The 16,155-nt window shown below is 43.2% G+C and overlaps 1 protein-coding gene across 1 annotated transcript in view; it reads right to left on the reverse strand.

Annotated features, from left to right (window-relative positions):
* Positions 1-16,155, reverse strand: part of GAD2 (glutamate decarboxylase 2 (pancreatic islets and brain, 65kDa)) — a 95,721-nt gene that overhangs the window by 77,736 nt on the left and 1,830 nt on the right. Inside the window, exons 3-6 of the mRNA XM_011963819.1 lie at positions 14,971-15,204; positions 10,248-10,338; positions 9,573-9,685; positions 4,515-4,630 (exon numbers count right to left, since the gene is read on the reverse strand). Of these exons, the coding sequence (XP_011819209.1) occupies positions 4,515-4,630; positions 9,573-9,685; positions 10,248-10,338; positions 14,971-15,204 (554 nt within the window). The remainder of the gene's footprint in view (positions 1-4,514; positions 4,631-9,572; positions 9,686-10,247; positions 10,339-14,970; positions 15,205-16,155) is intronic.

Consider the following 16,155-nt stretch of genomic DNA (forward strand, 5'->3'; position numbering starts at 1 on the left):
CCCAGACTGGAGGACAGTGGCGTGATCTCGGTTTACTGCAACCTCCGCCTTCTGGGTTCCAGTGATTCTCCTGCCTCAGCCTCCCAAGTAGCTGCGATTACAGGCACCCACCAACACACCTGGCTAATGTTTGTATTTTCAGTAGAGACGGGCTTTCAACATGTTGGCCAGGCTGGTCTCAAACTCCTGACCTCAAGTAATCCTCCTGCCTCAGCCTCCCAAACTGCTGGGATTACAGGTATGAGCCACTCCACCTGGCCAAGGTTGTTGTTTTTTAAAGTTGGTTGATATTTATGCAGAGCTCTCTGTGTCCCAGGCACTGAGACACAAGTTCTATAAGGCTCTCATTTGATTTTCCAGGAGTCTTGGGCCTTGGAAACCTCTCAAAATGCGTGAAGAGAGAACACCCGAAACAGCGTCTGTCTTGACCCATGGCCTCCCTCTCCTCACTGAGTCAACACAGCAGCCCCTCCATTATCCTTTCTCCTTGCCAGCCAAGCAATTGAGGAAAGAAGCCTCCTTGCCAAGATTGATGCTGTCTAGCCGGAGAAAAGGCATTTGAGAAATTACTTGGTAATTTTCTTTCTTCTGCCTCTGGAGATCTATTTCTGGAGCTGGTAGAGACAGTGTGATTGTAAAATCTGAAAAGAGCAAGAAAGTATGTGGCCTGGCCTGAAGCCAGAAGGAAGCTACACTAAATGATGAATTGAAAATAATGTCTGAGGTCTAGAGCCCAGAAGGAACTCGCGATGGGAATCGTGTTACCTCTTAACCTGCAGCTTCAAAGGCAGGACTCACTTTTAAGAGCTTACCTGTGCAGGATGGTTAGGGTCAAGTGTTCAAGAAGATGCAGGATGGCTTTAAATGAGCTCTGAAAACTCCCTCCAGCCCAGCCCTATGAGATGATGAGAATGTTTTTCGGTAGAAAGAGAGTCACAAATTAGCATCAGTTTCACATTAAGCAAATAGCTCCTGGTGGAAATTTGATCAGGGAAGGTATAAGATGTTAAGTCAACTGATGAGCTGCTGTATATAAAGCTCTGTTGCTGAATCTTTTAATCTGGCTTCTACAGTCGTAGTTGGTGCATGGAGCTCACTGGTCTTGGACCCAGTAAACCCAGTTTGATCCTGGCTCTACCCATGTAGCTAATTTCAGCCTCTTCATTTGTAAAATGCTAATAACAATCTCTTGTTCCATAAGGTTGCTGTGAGAATCAAAGTTCCATGTATTTGAAAGTGTTTTGGAAACGGTCAAATAGTAGTCAGATAATATAAGGTATTTATATATTAGAAAAACAATTCATTTGTCAAAAATGATGAGGCAATGATAACCCAAATGATAGGCCAAAGTTAGAACCTACTGGTATTTTAGGAGAGCTTCACAATTCAAATGATCCTTCATTACTGTACGCATAGAGACACAAGAAGAAGAAGGGAGAGTCAAATGGTTGTTATACGGCCAAATTGTGTTTCTTTCTCAGAAATGAGGAAGTAGCCTAGACGTGGTGGCTCATGCCTGTAATCCCAGCACTTTGGGAGGTGGAGGTGGATGGATCACCTGACGTCAGAAGTTTGATACCTGCGTGACCAACATGATGAAACCCTGTATCTACTAGAAATACAAAAATTAGCCAGGCGTGGCGGCACGTGCCTGTAGTCCCAGCTACTCTACTCCAGAGGCTGAGGCAGGAGGAATCACTTGAACCTCAGAGATGTAGGTTGCAGTGAGGCAAAATTGCACCAGTGCCCTCCAGAGATCATGCCACAGCACTCCAGCCTGGACGACAGGGCTGAACTCCGACAAGAAAAAAAAAAAAAAATGAAAGAAAGAAAGCAATTTTTATTTTTAGATCCTCAGACCACATGGCCGGATCTTTCTGGGCAAGTCTCAAGTCAATTTATGTAAAGCATGAGGCTGAGAAGCTCATGCCCAAACCAGAGACGCCTGGCAGAGAGTACAGAGTGACTTGCTGCTAGACCAAACTCATTTTAACTTGTGGAAACAGCTTGGAAGCCAAAAGAAAAAGATGCCCAATAAAAGATTATCTGGATTTTTTGAGGCTGAGAATGCAGTAACATGTAACTATTTAGGGGTCCAAACCCATTTCAGGAAAATAGTAATTGAGTAGAAAAGTAGATCTTGTTTTTCTATCCTTGGAGAAGCTGAGGAATTAAAGTTATCTCCTGGTGAGGCACTAGGTAGGGTGGGCTGAATAACGGATACTCTCTGCCACAAAATCATATCCTCATCTTCAACACTGTGAATATGTTACTTTACATGGTAAAAGGGACTTGGCAGATGTGATTAGATTAAGGATCTTGAGATGGGGGATTATCCTGGATTATCTGAGTAGATCCAAAAAAGGGAGGCGGGAGAGCCACAGATGGAAAGAGATGTGGTGGTGGAAGAAGAGTTCAGAGAGAGAGAGAGAGAGAGAGAGAGAGACATCTAAAGATGTTTTGCTGCCGGTTCTGAAGATGAACCAAAAAATGTCGGTGGCCTCTAGAAACTTTACATGGCAAGGACATGGATTCTCCTGGAGCCTCCAGGAAGAACGCAGCCCTGCTTTTCCCATTTTAGATTTCTGACACCCAGAACTATAAGGTAATACATTCATATTGTTGTAAGCCACAAAGTTTCTGATCATCTGTTCCAGCAGCAATAGAAAGGGAAGATACGAAGTAACTTTAGGCTGTGGTCTTTGCTCGATGTGACCCCTATATGTTGAAGAAGGACATATAACAAAATAATAAAACCCCAAAACACGACTGAAAACAAGATGCTTTGATAATCTGTTAACATGGAATTGCTAGTTTCCTTTAATTTCATGGCCACTGTTGTGGTAATGAACTGTATCCACAGGTTTCCAATCTGTTTCCTTGTCATGGACGTATACAGGCACACACAGAGACAGACACAAACACAGACACACACCTCACTTAAAATAAGACAGAAAAATTTCATGGTGGATCTGCATCTGAGACCCACCATGGTTCCCTATGCCTCCCGAGTGACATTTCCTTGCAGGAGTCTTCCTCTAGCCCCTTCCTCCCTCCCTGTTTCCTAGTTCCCTGGCCATCAGAGGGCTTCCTGATCATCTCTGAGGCAGCCATATTCCAGAACCCACGTCACTGTGAGGCAGAGATCATGAAGGAACAGTCTTATGTTTTTGTTTTTGTTTTTTTGAGAATAGAGTGTCGCTCTGTTGCCCAGGCTGGAGTGCAGTGACGCGATCTCCTCTCACTGCAACCTCCGCCTCCCGGTTTCAAGCGATTCTCCTGCCTCAGCCTCCCGAGTAGCTGGGATTACAGGTGTCCGCCACCTTGCCTGGCTATTTTTTTGTATTTTTAGTGGAGATGAGGTTTCACCCTGTTGGTCAGGCTGGTCTCCAATTCTTGACCTCAAATGATCTACCTGCCTTGGCCTCCCAAAGTGCTGGGATTACAGGCATGAGTCACCGTGCCTGGCCCAGTGCTATTTCTTTATGGTAACAAAACCTCTGGTCAAGTCAGCTAAAGATGGATGTTAAATGGTTCAGGCTGCGTATGATGGTGGCTCACACCTGTAATCTCAGCATTTTGGGAGGCTGGGGTGGGAGGATCACTTGAGGCCAGGAGTTTGAGACCAACCTAGCCAACACTGCAAGACCGTGTCTCTATGAAAGACAGAAAAATTAGTGAACCATGGTGATACACATCTGGAGTCCCAGCTATCCAGGAGGCTGATGTGGGAGGATCGCTTGAACCTGGGAAGTTGAGGCTGCAGTGAGCTGTGATTGTACCACTGCACTACAGTCTGGGTGACATAGTGAGACTGTCTCAAAAAAAAAGAAAAAAGAAAAAAAAAAAAGGCTCAAGGCACCATGAGGGCAGAGTATCTATCAGATCAGTGGGCTGAGTTTTTAAACAAAAATCTGTGTCAAAGGCTACTCTGGAGTTTTGCTTACATGGCCCTAGCATCAATGGTCCAAATGAGCTCACAGTCACTCTGCCTTCCCTCCTCCTCCCCTTCCCTTAATGTGCAACTTGATTCCACAGAAGAGAAGCATAGGAACTAGAGCTAAAAACATTTTCCTTTATCTTTTTTTTTTCTTTCTTTTCTTTTCTTTTTTTTTTTTTTAGACAGGGTCTTGCTCTTTCACCCAGGCTGGAGTGCAGTGGTGCAATCACGGCTCACTGCAGTCTCGACTTCCCGAGCTCAAGTAACTCTCCTACCTCAGCATCCGGGGATCATAGGTTTGTGCTACCACACCTGGCTAATTTTTGTTTAAATTGTCTGTGAAGATGGGATCTCACTGTATTGCCCAGGCTGCTCCTTTACCTTTGAGGGTTTTTCTGAATTTCAAAGAGTCAAGGAGGACACCCCATAGTACCACTCAGCTTTCTCCCCCATTCTCTCCCAAGGTGTCTTCCAGAAAGAGGGCTTCTGAGGATAATGCATTTCCAGCCACCATTCCTTCAACTAGGGCTTTATGGAATATAACCTTAAACTTGGAAGGAACAGAAACACATACATGCTCAGACGTGAAGGCAATGAGCCTGGGAACAGCAGCCATTCCTTTCTCCTTGACTTCCGGGAACATCTTAAAGCGTGCGATCATCATGGCATACATGTTAGATATGGCGCCACCTAAAGGGCACAGCAACACACAGTTACTTTATTTATTATCAACCTCGTTTCACATGCAAGCAACATTCCTTATTTCCATTGACCTGAGTCCTCCTTGGACTCAGAAGAAAACCCTATTGACTATCTTTAAACTGAATCCTCAGACTCAAAGGCGCTACCCCAGAGGGCACACTGGGACAGGACAGGGGCCACCGCCACACCCCCTCTTAGTCACTAACTGGAACTGCAGTGGATTCTACTCTTGTTGCAAGCCCTTTGAAGAGGGTTTTTAATTCAAAAGCAAAAGGGTTGCCTCCATCCCAGCCTGTGAACGTGGTCATTCCGCATGAGTTCTGTAAAATCCTGTTTATATCCGAATGGAGAAACCTTTTTTTTAATTTCAACTCATTCAGTGCCTTGCACTTGGATTAAGATAAATCAGTTGTTACTGGTGTAAGCTGTTAACATTTTTTTTTTTTCTTGAGATAGGGTCTCACTCTGTCACCCAGGCTGGAGTGCAATGGCATGATCTCCACTTACTGCCACCTCCATCTCCTGGGTTCAAGCGATTCTCCTGCCTCAGCCTCCCAAGAAGCTGGGACCACAGGCATGCGCCATCACGCTCGGCTAATTTTTTGTGTATTTTTAGTAGAGACGGGTTTTCACCACGTTGGCCAGGCTGGTCTCAAACTCCTGACCTCAAATGATCCACCCGCCTCGGCCTCCCAAAGTGCTGGGATTACAAGTGTCAGCTACCACGCCTGGCCTCATCAACAAATTTTAGTGAGCAGCAGTCCCCAACTTTTTTGGCAGCAGCGACGCGTTTCGTGGAAGACAATTTTTCCACCTATGGAGGGTCGGGGGCGGGTGGGGGTGGGGTGGAGAATGGTTTTGGGATGAAACTGTTCCACCTCAGAGCATTGGGCATTAATTAGATTCTCGTAAGGAGCATGCAACCTAGATCCCTTGTATGCGCAGTTCACAGTAGGGTTCATGCTCCTATGAGAATCTCATGGGGCCGCTGATGTGACAGAAGGCGGAGCTCAGGCCGTAATGTTCACTCGCCCCTTGCTTACCTCCTGCTCTGTGGCCTGGTTCCTAATAGTCCACAGACCTGTACGGATCCACCATCAAGGGGTTGGGGACCTCTGTCATAAAGGATATATCTCCAATTCTATCTTATCATACTCATCCATTCATTCCCTCTAAACTAGTTCTTTCCTCTCAAAGACATCATTGAAATAGAATTGTATTAGCTAACAAAACTCATTTCATAATTATAGAAAAATTTACAACTAAGAGAATTTTCAGTCCATATTGTGTTACTTTTTCTGTGTCATCCAAAGGTTGTCAGGGATTCCACACCATAAGATTTGTGTCTTATAAAGTAGAGTCTCACTTGACAAGCAAAGAAAACCCAGGGCTGTTGGGAAGTTTAGGATGTTTGCAATTCAGGAAAGACAGATTGTTGTGAATGCAAATTAATATGCTGGCATGGAAGACATGAGGCCATTGGGCAGTGTGAAGGTACTGCCTCTCCTTCCCGCCCAAGGGGAACACCCCAAGCCCTGCTGTCACACGAGTGTTGTGAGTTACTCTCCTTCCTGGTGGCTGAGGAGCAGGAGGACTCCATGTCAAGCTGAATGGCCCAGGCAGGGGTATGACCTTTGCCTCTTGAGCCCTGGGCTCTGACTCAAGCAGGCCGCCTGGCACACAGCACTCATCACCCAGATCCATGCCTCTGTCCTCAGCCAAAATAAGAGCGATTCCTTCCTTTCTGGACTCCAGAGACACAGGAGAAGCAGAATCCAGGTCACACCTGCTCTGAGCAGACACCCGGCCTGAAAGGCAGACTGTAGGATGCTGGAAGTGGGGTCTGCTTCGAAAGGAAATTCCATTCTAGCTCATGGTTTTGGCACTTACTGACATTTTGGGCAACATAATTGTGGTGAGGGCTGACCTGGGCATTGTAAAGGGTTGAGCGGCATCCCTGATTTCTACCCATCAGATGCCCATAGCACCCCCTCCCCCAGACAATCAAAAATATCTATAGATATTGCCAAATATCCCTTGGGGAGAGCAAAATGACCTTGTTTGAGAATTTAGGTATTCTTAAAGAGGCTGGAGAAGGAAGGAGGGGAGAAGAGAAAGCGGAAGACGTATCCAAAGAAAGTGCTCTTCACAGGCATTTCTTCTGAGGCTTCCAGCCCTGCCCTCCCACACCTCACTCTGCAGCTCGGCTGTCCTCTGGCTAAAGGCTCAGCAGCCCTGAGTGAGAGAAACAGGCTTCTGGGCCTCTGGGCAGAGAAGACCGTTTTAGAGGCATGAGGACAAATGCGTGAGCCCTACCTGCTCTTATTTCCTATGAATCCTCTAAGAAAGGATGTAAAAGCAAGTGCTACTTTGGGTGACTGAGGTGGGCAGATCACCTGAGGTCAGGAATTCAAGACCAGCCTGGCCAACATGGTGAAACCCCATCTCTACTAAACATAGAAATATTGGCTGGGCGTGGTGGTGCGTACCTGTAATCCCAGCTACTCTAGAGGCTAAGGCACAAGAATTGCTTGAACCCGGGAGGTGGTGGTTGCAGTGAGCTGAGATCGTGCCACTGCCCTCCAGCCTGGGCCACAGAGTGAGACTCTGTGTCAAAAAAATAAAAAATAAAATACATGAATAAAAGCAAGAGGTGAAACATTATGAAAACCCTGTTAGCTAGGAAAAGGTCTGTGACTAAGCCAAGCTTTCTTTCCTAGCCACTCCTTAGTCTTTGTGCTTTGTGACCTGCTGAGCAGTAGGGAGTGCTCCATGTTTCTCTGGTTCCCAGTGTAGGTGATATCACAAAAGCAGATTTCTTCTAGGATTCCTAAAGGACTTTCCATGAAGCATGAAGCCTTTGGGTATTATCGATGGAGGTATGAAGCAGTATGTTTTAAGTCACAGACCTAACTCTTCACATTGAGTCCCAGGGAATGAGACTTTTAGATCCCAGACACATAAGATGTGTGGCTTTCTCTATCCCCACCCCTTAAATTGTAAGACCGTTGACTGCAGGAGCAAGGCTGGATGCTCCCGGGAATAGCATCCATAGCCAATAAGGTTGTGATAAGCCATTTCTCCTCTGTGATGTCTTGTTGAAAGCAGATCAGAAACAGGTTGCAATGACCTTTTCTGCTGTCTCTTCCCAACTTTGCAATGTCTGCATTGCACTGTAGTGTGACATCTATGACTTGAGCCTATAATTCCCATGCTCAAGCTGAAGTCTTCTCCATGTGAAAATCCCCCATCATCAATGAGGGTGGAGGGTAAGTTCTAAGCCTAGCAGAACTGTCGAAGAGAATTCTTTCTCTGGGTGTGTGTTTTCTGGGGCATGTAGGTTTTTCAGACCAGCCAGGTAAATTAGGCCCAGCTCTTAAGTCAAATTAGTCAAATTTTCAGGGTCAACAGGTACAGTTGTTCTCTCCCTCCTCCTGGGGACCATTAAAACTTATGGCACGGAAATAAATTCAGCATAAAATAAATGCAAATAAAAGAAAAAAATAGAGCCCAGCATGTTCTTGGTTCATCTCAGGGACAGAGCAATCCTATACCCACCACACAAGGGTGGGAAGAAGAAAGGTAGAAATGACGTGGATCTCTGTACCCCACCTCATTCCTCATGAAAAATGTTTTCAAGGCATCAGGCAATGATGACAAAGCTCCCTCAACAGGCATGGTTTTCCAGAGGAAAACTAAGTACTAAGGGCCCTACAAAATAAAGGTTAGCTTAAAATTCATCACAGCTGGTGTTCAATGACTTTTTAAAAGGCTAATTTTCCCTTCCATTTAACTAACACCTTTTCCTTCAGCACCTGAAAAATTGTGCTATATATTTAAACACAAAAAATAAAATAGCTGATCAGAGCTTGCAGGCAAACATACTTAAGCCCTGGTCTTGGGGTCACTCTTGCTTACTTATTTCTTCTTTCCACTTTTTCTTTTCTCCCCCACCCCCGCCTCATCATCTGCTTGTCTCTGTAGATTTGCTGAAGAGAGATCACAACCACTTGGCCTTTGCTCTGTCTGACACAACGACAGGTATTGCTCTGGCCTCTCTCTCAGGTGGGTCCTTTCTCAGTGGACTAATAAATCCCGCTCCTGCCACTGATTAGCTGATGGTCTGCACATCGGGTTTCTTTTCCATGGGTCAGTGACTTTCTTTCCATTGCCTTCCTAACTTCTATTTCTTTTCTTCATCAAACCAAGGTCTCACACAGAACCGTAAACCAAGGGCATAGCTTTTTGTTTCAGGTTGATTCTCTTGGCTGGAAGAGGTGTAAATAATGGAGCTTAGAATGCAATGGCTAGTGATAAAAGGCAGGATGGAAAAGACTGAATGGCATGATAAAGAAGAGAAGGGATGAGAAAGCTCTTGAAGAAATCATCACCCTCTTTTTTTGCTCTAAGAAATTCTCTCCCAAGGCATGCTCTGTCCTCCTTGAAATTAGTGTAAATCCACTTTGCTGCTTGTTATTTCAAAGATAGAGTGGTCCATATGCTCTATGAAGTAGATCTACCTTGCTATGCACCCTTGAACAGCAAATGCTTTATTAAATGAGGCTACCCATTTCCGTTCACTAATTCTGGGAAGAGCATCAGAGAGTGAATTTCCTTATTAGGAATCTTGATTCCTTTATTCCACATTATCCGTACATCCTGCTTGTGGGATCACAGCAGAAGCACTGGGTAGTACCATCTCTGATTATGCTCGCTTTGCACGCAAATAACTGCTGTTCAAGCGTGGGTTACTTAGCTTGGAGGCATGTTCAATGGTCATGTGCACTTAATCACATTCATTCTTTTGATCAACACACAGTCTATTTAACCTAAGCAGAGACACAGGCTAGATACTTAATCTTCCCTAGGTTTACAACAAGGCATTTCATATTAGTAGACAAGACACAAAGAAAGTTGAAATATCATGTACCAGGAGAAAATATCCCATCGCCAGAGCCCCCTGGCCAGCCAATGATTTCTCTCATTTTCTTTAGTGTGACATATTCCAAAAGCACAAATACTGGAGCAATTTCATAGGTGAACCTGAAATGTAGTAATGGCCACATTTTACCTCTGTAACTCAAATAAATAATTTACAATCATTACAATAGCTACAGAACTATTTCCTTTTTCAAAACATACATTTACAAGTGTTATGATTATAACATTAAGCAGAGAGAAAATTATTTCAAAAAGGCCTTCCAAAAGGTTTATTTTTTCTATATCCCTACAGTCAAGAGCTCCAATTACTGACATAACGCACAAGAGGAATTTATTGTATTGAATAAATAAAAAATATTGCAGAGTAACATGATTTAAAATATAATATCTGGTCCCATTTGTCTTAGACATTATGCACAAAAATAAATCAAACATGTCAGAAAAAAGTCTCTTTGGTGTTTTAAACATTTTGTCGAGTTTGATTACATGAAAGATATATCAGAACTACTTTCTGTTACATTAAAGTGAACACTCACACTTCAGAAGTTTGTATCACTATTTTAGTGGCTATTTAATAAAAACAGATTTTCACATAAGATGTAAAGACTATGGAATATCACTAATAATTATCCTAAATTACATAAAAGCACTTTTGGCTACTTACATGTTAGTATTTGCTGTTGATGTCAGCCAGTCTGCTGCTAATCCAACCATATCCAATCCAGTGGAAAGTTGATTGAAGTATCTAGGATGCCCTGAATAAAATGGAATACTAGAATCAGGATTGCCTCCAATGAAAATAAATTCCTCTCAAACACATGATTTCTCTAGCTAAAGGACCTTGAAAGATCTGTCAGTAACAGGAAATCTGTAAGTAGAAATCCAACATGTACACACGTGTGTATGTGCAAGAACACACACACACACACATGCACAAACACACACACCATAAAAGCGTTTCCTCTAACCATGAAGACTACTTTAGGTTTTGATATTTCTTAAAACATACCCTACAAATCTTCCTATAATCATACCCTATAAAAAATAACAAATGTGGTTTGCAATTTGCACACGAGTTTCTTTTCTATTTTCAATATTTTTGCAAGCTAAAATGCTACTGCAACCCACAGCCGTTCAGACAGGTTACTTCTCGTTTACACTCATGCTGCCAGAAGTCCTTTTTTGTTGCAGTCGTTCTGAGAATCAGTCATACCATGACATCCGCCAGGCATGCCAAAATTCATAATAATATCAGTGACAAATGGCTAATGATTACAAAAGACAGAGCAAAAATGAGAAAATAGGACACTCCGCTGAGTGATTTGCCCTGGATTCAAAAGGTGATGATTGTCTAAAGATGGCATGGACAGAGCTAATTCTTGTCAATTCTTCTTTGTTAATTATAAACAACAGAGCTCCTTCCTAGTTGTGCTTTAAAATAAGGCCACATACAGTCAACATCACTGTTTTATCAACAAGATACATAAAGATATATTCAGTGGACTGATTAGTCCATCGCAAGGCTTATCTAATTAACTTCTAGATCCCTCTAAAACTCTCTAAATGGACTGACATCCACATTCTCCTGAGGCTATTATTTAAAATGTGATTACAAATATGTCATTAGCATTCAGTTTTCTCCTCTTGCTCCACAAAAGCCTGTCACTGATAGGTCTGTGATTTGCACAGCAGCAAAAATTTTAGAAGATGGGCCATTATGGAAATAACATCCGATAAAAAGGTATCTTCCACATCCTGGACATCTGTCTAAAGCCTGGGATGTGATTGTCTCTCATCTCCTGCACAGGCGAAACAAGATAAAGGAAGGCAATGGGGAAGAGCAGGGACAAAAGTCAATGGCTAGCTTATCCTGCACTGGAGCGCTCTCTTATCAGCCTCAGGCATGTGGCCGGAGAGTTAGACACGGGAAAAGATAGAAGCTGGGAAGGAGCACATTTTAGCGGGACCAGGACTTGTGCATCTACTGTGCATTCTCCAGCATTATTTTATGTCCTTGTGGCCTCATGGGGTACCTTCTACCTCTGATGCTGACCCCCTCAGTTTACCCATCCATGAAAGGTGAGAAGGCCTTTTTGCTGCTTGTGGCCACTGACGTCTGGAGCAGCCCTTCACTCCTCTCTGCCTCACTGACTCCCCATTTCATTATGCTGGCAGCTGAAATCACAGCCGCTTCCTCCCTCCCGATGCTCCTTCATTCTTCCATTTCTCTTTCCCTAAGCCTTTTCTTTTTTCAAGTGAGGAAATTAATAAGAATTATCAACTGTATCCATCAATCTATTCTCCCAATTCATATGCATTTTCTGGATGAATGTGGTGTCTACGATTAGACAGTATTTAACTCTAGGGAAACTTGGGAGTGAAAACCTCTGCATAAGATGGAGAGAGATTGTGATGGGTGTGTTGTGCCTCTGGATATCAGAAGGCCAGTCCACCCTGATGATAACTTTCTGTAAATGGTGAAAACAAGTTTGACGCTTTCATTGCTAGGTTTCCCTTCCTCCCTCTATATTTTTTGACCTTGCTGTGCCATTTCACCTGAATCTCTCCTGCCTCAAAAATTTCATTCCCTGATCATGATGTGAAAATAGGGAGGGAGATGGTTTGACAGGTCAGATCAACAGGCCCTCTTGATTTCTGGCAGCAATATTCCCCTAATGATATTTGCTCTCGTCCTGTGGCCCCTACAGGCTGCTTCCTAGGGCTGCCCAGCAAATCCAGGCAGGGCTCTCTCCAGGGAATTGTGAGACCTGCCTTCATCGGTCAGCTGTCCCTACAGCCTTTGGCTTCCTGCTGCTGTCACCACCCTGCCAGGCCCTGTGATGGGAGCAGAGCACACTGCGTCAGGCATCGGGTGGCCACACACAGCCTGTGCGGCCAGGAAGATGGTGAGCTTGAGATGTGAGAAGGGCTGCTTAGACTCAGGGATGCCCCCTGCAGACTAGCAAATGAGCCCGGAAGGATGCGCAGACTCTGGGAACAACCAGCCTCAGGCAACTCTGACCCTGGTGCTCAGGATCAGTTGGGAAGAGGCCAAAAGTCGGTCCAAACTGCTCTTTATGTCCTGGCAACATTCACACTAGGGCAGCCTCATTGCTTAATTCCCTTTGTCTGATGGTTTGGTAAAAGATTCAGGACCACATTTAAGTCCTACTCTTCCCCAGCCAGCACCACCACCACCAGCAACAAATCTAATGATCTCTGCAAATGAAAATTATTCTGGAATTCTATCATTCTCTGTTCAGTTTTCTGTGTTCCAACATTTCTTTTTACAGAGGTAATTTTAACAATCCATGAAGACTTCATTTTCCCACTGCCTTTCACTCCTCTCTAAGCTTGGAGCCCAAGTAGAAATCAGGTTAAGGTCTCTCAGTAGAAACAAGATGATAATATGCATTTTACAAAATCATCTCTTGAGGAGCATTAAAGTGCTGGTAGTAGCAGGGATGGCAACTAATTTGAAATACCCTAAATAGTACTAGATGACAAGTATGACAGTTATAGCACAGAGGTCTATAAAGTTGCCAGCTGAACAGAGAAAATGACTGCCATTAATGTTTTGAAATGCTATTTGAAGGAAAAGGCCAGCAGACTAAATATGTTATGAAAACTATTGAGAGATTGAACTGATATGCCTTGCTTAGAAATCCAACTTAATCCATCACATTTTATCTGAACTTTAAATAAAATGCATTACAGTGATACCTAACAGTTTCACAAGCATTTTGGCAAAATCTGAGTGTTGAATTAGCCCATCTTTTCCTGGCCCTAAATGCAACACTGATAGACAGAACTATTACTTTCACTGACTTGCAGTTCCCATTATCTTAACTCTTTAGACTGCATTTCAGGCACCACTAGCTTTCAAGGATGAAGACACAAAACATTTCCAAAGGTTCTTTTTGGTTTGGTAGCAATACAAACAATAGGCAGCAATTTACTATTAACATATCTAAATATAAGGTATGGGGAATGGGTCAAAAAAATGAATTAAAAGCATCACTCAGGATTGCACTATGAATGCAGGAAAAGCTGAGGAGGGGTAGGAAAATTTTTAATGCCTGGTATAAACATCACGTGGGTTCCTTAAGAATGCTGAGGATGATGTCTGATACACCTTCAAAACTCCGATTCCACAGCCTGACTTTGATAGAAATCTATGTCCCAAGGCTTTTTGTATGCCTGCCTTTCTTCTCTGTTGGTATAGATAATGTGAACAAAAAGAAAAAAAGAACTAAACTTCTCACAGCAAACATTTTAAGAATGTTTGTTATTGATTAGCATAATACTGCTAATTCATCAGCAAAATATTTGCAATCTAAAAAGACGACGTTTCTATGGTGATGTTCATGTCATATTTCACATTTTTTATTTGCTAGCAAATCTTTTAAAGGCTACACATCAATTTCGATCCATAAAGTCCTCCCTGCCGCTGGAAATTCATTCATACTTATTTTTATTGCCTTAATGAAATGCCATGCCATCGTGTATCAGGATGATTAGAGACAATGTAAAAAGCGAGGTTAATCAAGACCTGGGCAGATGAATAGCTGACTTTGTGTAGATAACATGAAAGCTCGGAATGCACCCAAATAAATGTTATAAACGAAGCTGTAACATGGATGGAATATAAAGAATCCTGTGAAAAGCCAAGAGACCACAAAAGCAGATTTAAAAAAATTTCCCCCTAAGGATATCTGATTTGCCCCTCCCCCGTTTTTCCTTTATCTCACATCCACAGTGGCTGGGAGGAACACACATCCTTATGTAACATGGCTGAATTGCTAAGCTAGCCTGTATGATGTCTGCTTGTGTGTTGTGCACATCTCCTTAAAAATAAGTGAAAATCTGAATTCAAATCTGAAAGGTTGGCCATTTGACACAATGTGAAAACATCCCTCCTGCTCAATGATTAATAGGGTGGTGAGTCCTGTTTCTGACCAGTTTTATGCCAAAGAAAATACCAGCACAGCACTGGTATTCGGGCTTTTGTTTGGGTCATACATTTTTGGAGCTTTTATTTCCATATTCTCTTTCTCCGTTTGAGTTCTTTCTGCTGGTCTCTGCTGATGAATGTTTACTTCTACACCAGTGGTTAATCTCCGTGTCCAAATACATGCAACGTAAAATCTGATGATTTACACTTAAATCATGTTTCTGACATTATCAACTTCAGAAGCATGAACAATAACAGTGGAAGGTGTTTTGGATTAGAATCATTCTAATAATGACTATTTTTTACGTGATGAAAATAACTTTGCAATTTTGAAAATATCAGTAACTCCATCAAACAAAACATTTTATAGAAAAAAAGTAAAATAAAAATTGTAAAAGAAAAAAGAGCTTTATTATTTTCAATGAGACAATACCTGTTTTAATTGCATATTTTAGAGTTGTTTGGCAATGCATCAAAATTTCCTCCAAATTTTGTGGTTGGTCTGCCAATTCCCAATTATACTCTTGGAGAAGCTCATTAGGATAATGGAAATCAATCACTTTGGTTGATCTATCGAAACTTTTCACCACATACTGAAGTAAAATGTTCATAACATCTTGCAGAAACGCCAAAGTTGGCCTTTCTCCATCACACGCCGGCAGCAGGTCTAAAGAATGGAATTAAAATGCCACATTTTAATTTTACTGTGAAAATATTCAAGGCAAGATCTTGATAAGGCAATAACATTTCTTTGAATTGAGAGATTTCATGTTAAATAAAGCTTTTGGAAACGCAGAACATTTTTCTTTAAAAGGGAGACATTTTTCAAAGGTGAAGGGAACGAATGAGAGAAACACGACTTCTCCTCTTCCCCAAATTAATTACTGCATTTCAATTCATAACTTATATTGTTTACTTTCTTTTTTTGAAGAGCGTGTGTCTCCGTTTATCTGCTTCACAGGAGTTCGTCCTAAACGTTGTTTCTCAGTAAGCCATCTTACATGTTTACGGAAATATTTCACGTCAGAAGTGTTTGTCTGGATGCCTTCGGGCAAACCAAAGTGGAACAGGAGCACTGGTATCTCTGGTCGGCTAGGAAGGCCCGCTGTTTCTAAAGTCTGTGTGTGTGTGTGTGTGTGTGTGTGTGTGTGTGTGTGAAAGAGAGAGGGTGAGCGTGTGTCTGCATGTGTGTGCGCGGGCGTACATTTGGGAAACGGTGTGTAAGCGCACGGGGGTAAAACTTGGCGCGCGGGTTTCATGTGAATGGAATCGTTCTCTTATGCGATCGCAGCTACAAATCACTCTCGTGATCTAAAGACCTAAAAAAATCATGCAATTCTTCATTCTCGGGCACATGTGGAAACCGAGTCCCACCAGAGGCCCCAGCGGCCTAGGGAAGGCAGCCGTCATCGATTCAGTGCGCGCACGAGCGCCTGGGTCATCGGCCACCCGCCACCCCAAGGGCCGCGCTGGGGGAAGAGCGCCATGGCCTCAGAGCCCTTTTGGAGCTACAGGCCAGGTTCGGGGGCTTGGACCCAGCCGGCAGGTCCCGCATTTCTCGCTTTCATCTAAAGATTCTGGCAGGTCCAGCCTCCGCCGCCACCTCGACGCCCCTGTC

Source organism: Colobus angolensis, unplaced genomic scaffold, assembly GCF_000951035.1.
Source record: "Colobus angolensis palliatus isolate OR3802 unplaced genomic scaffold, Cang.pa_1.0 Scaffold63, whole genome shotgun sequence".
Taxonomy (NCBI): Eukaryota; Metazoa; Chordata; class Mammalia; order Primates; family Cercopithecidae; genus Colobus; species Colobus angolensis.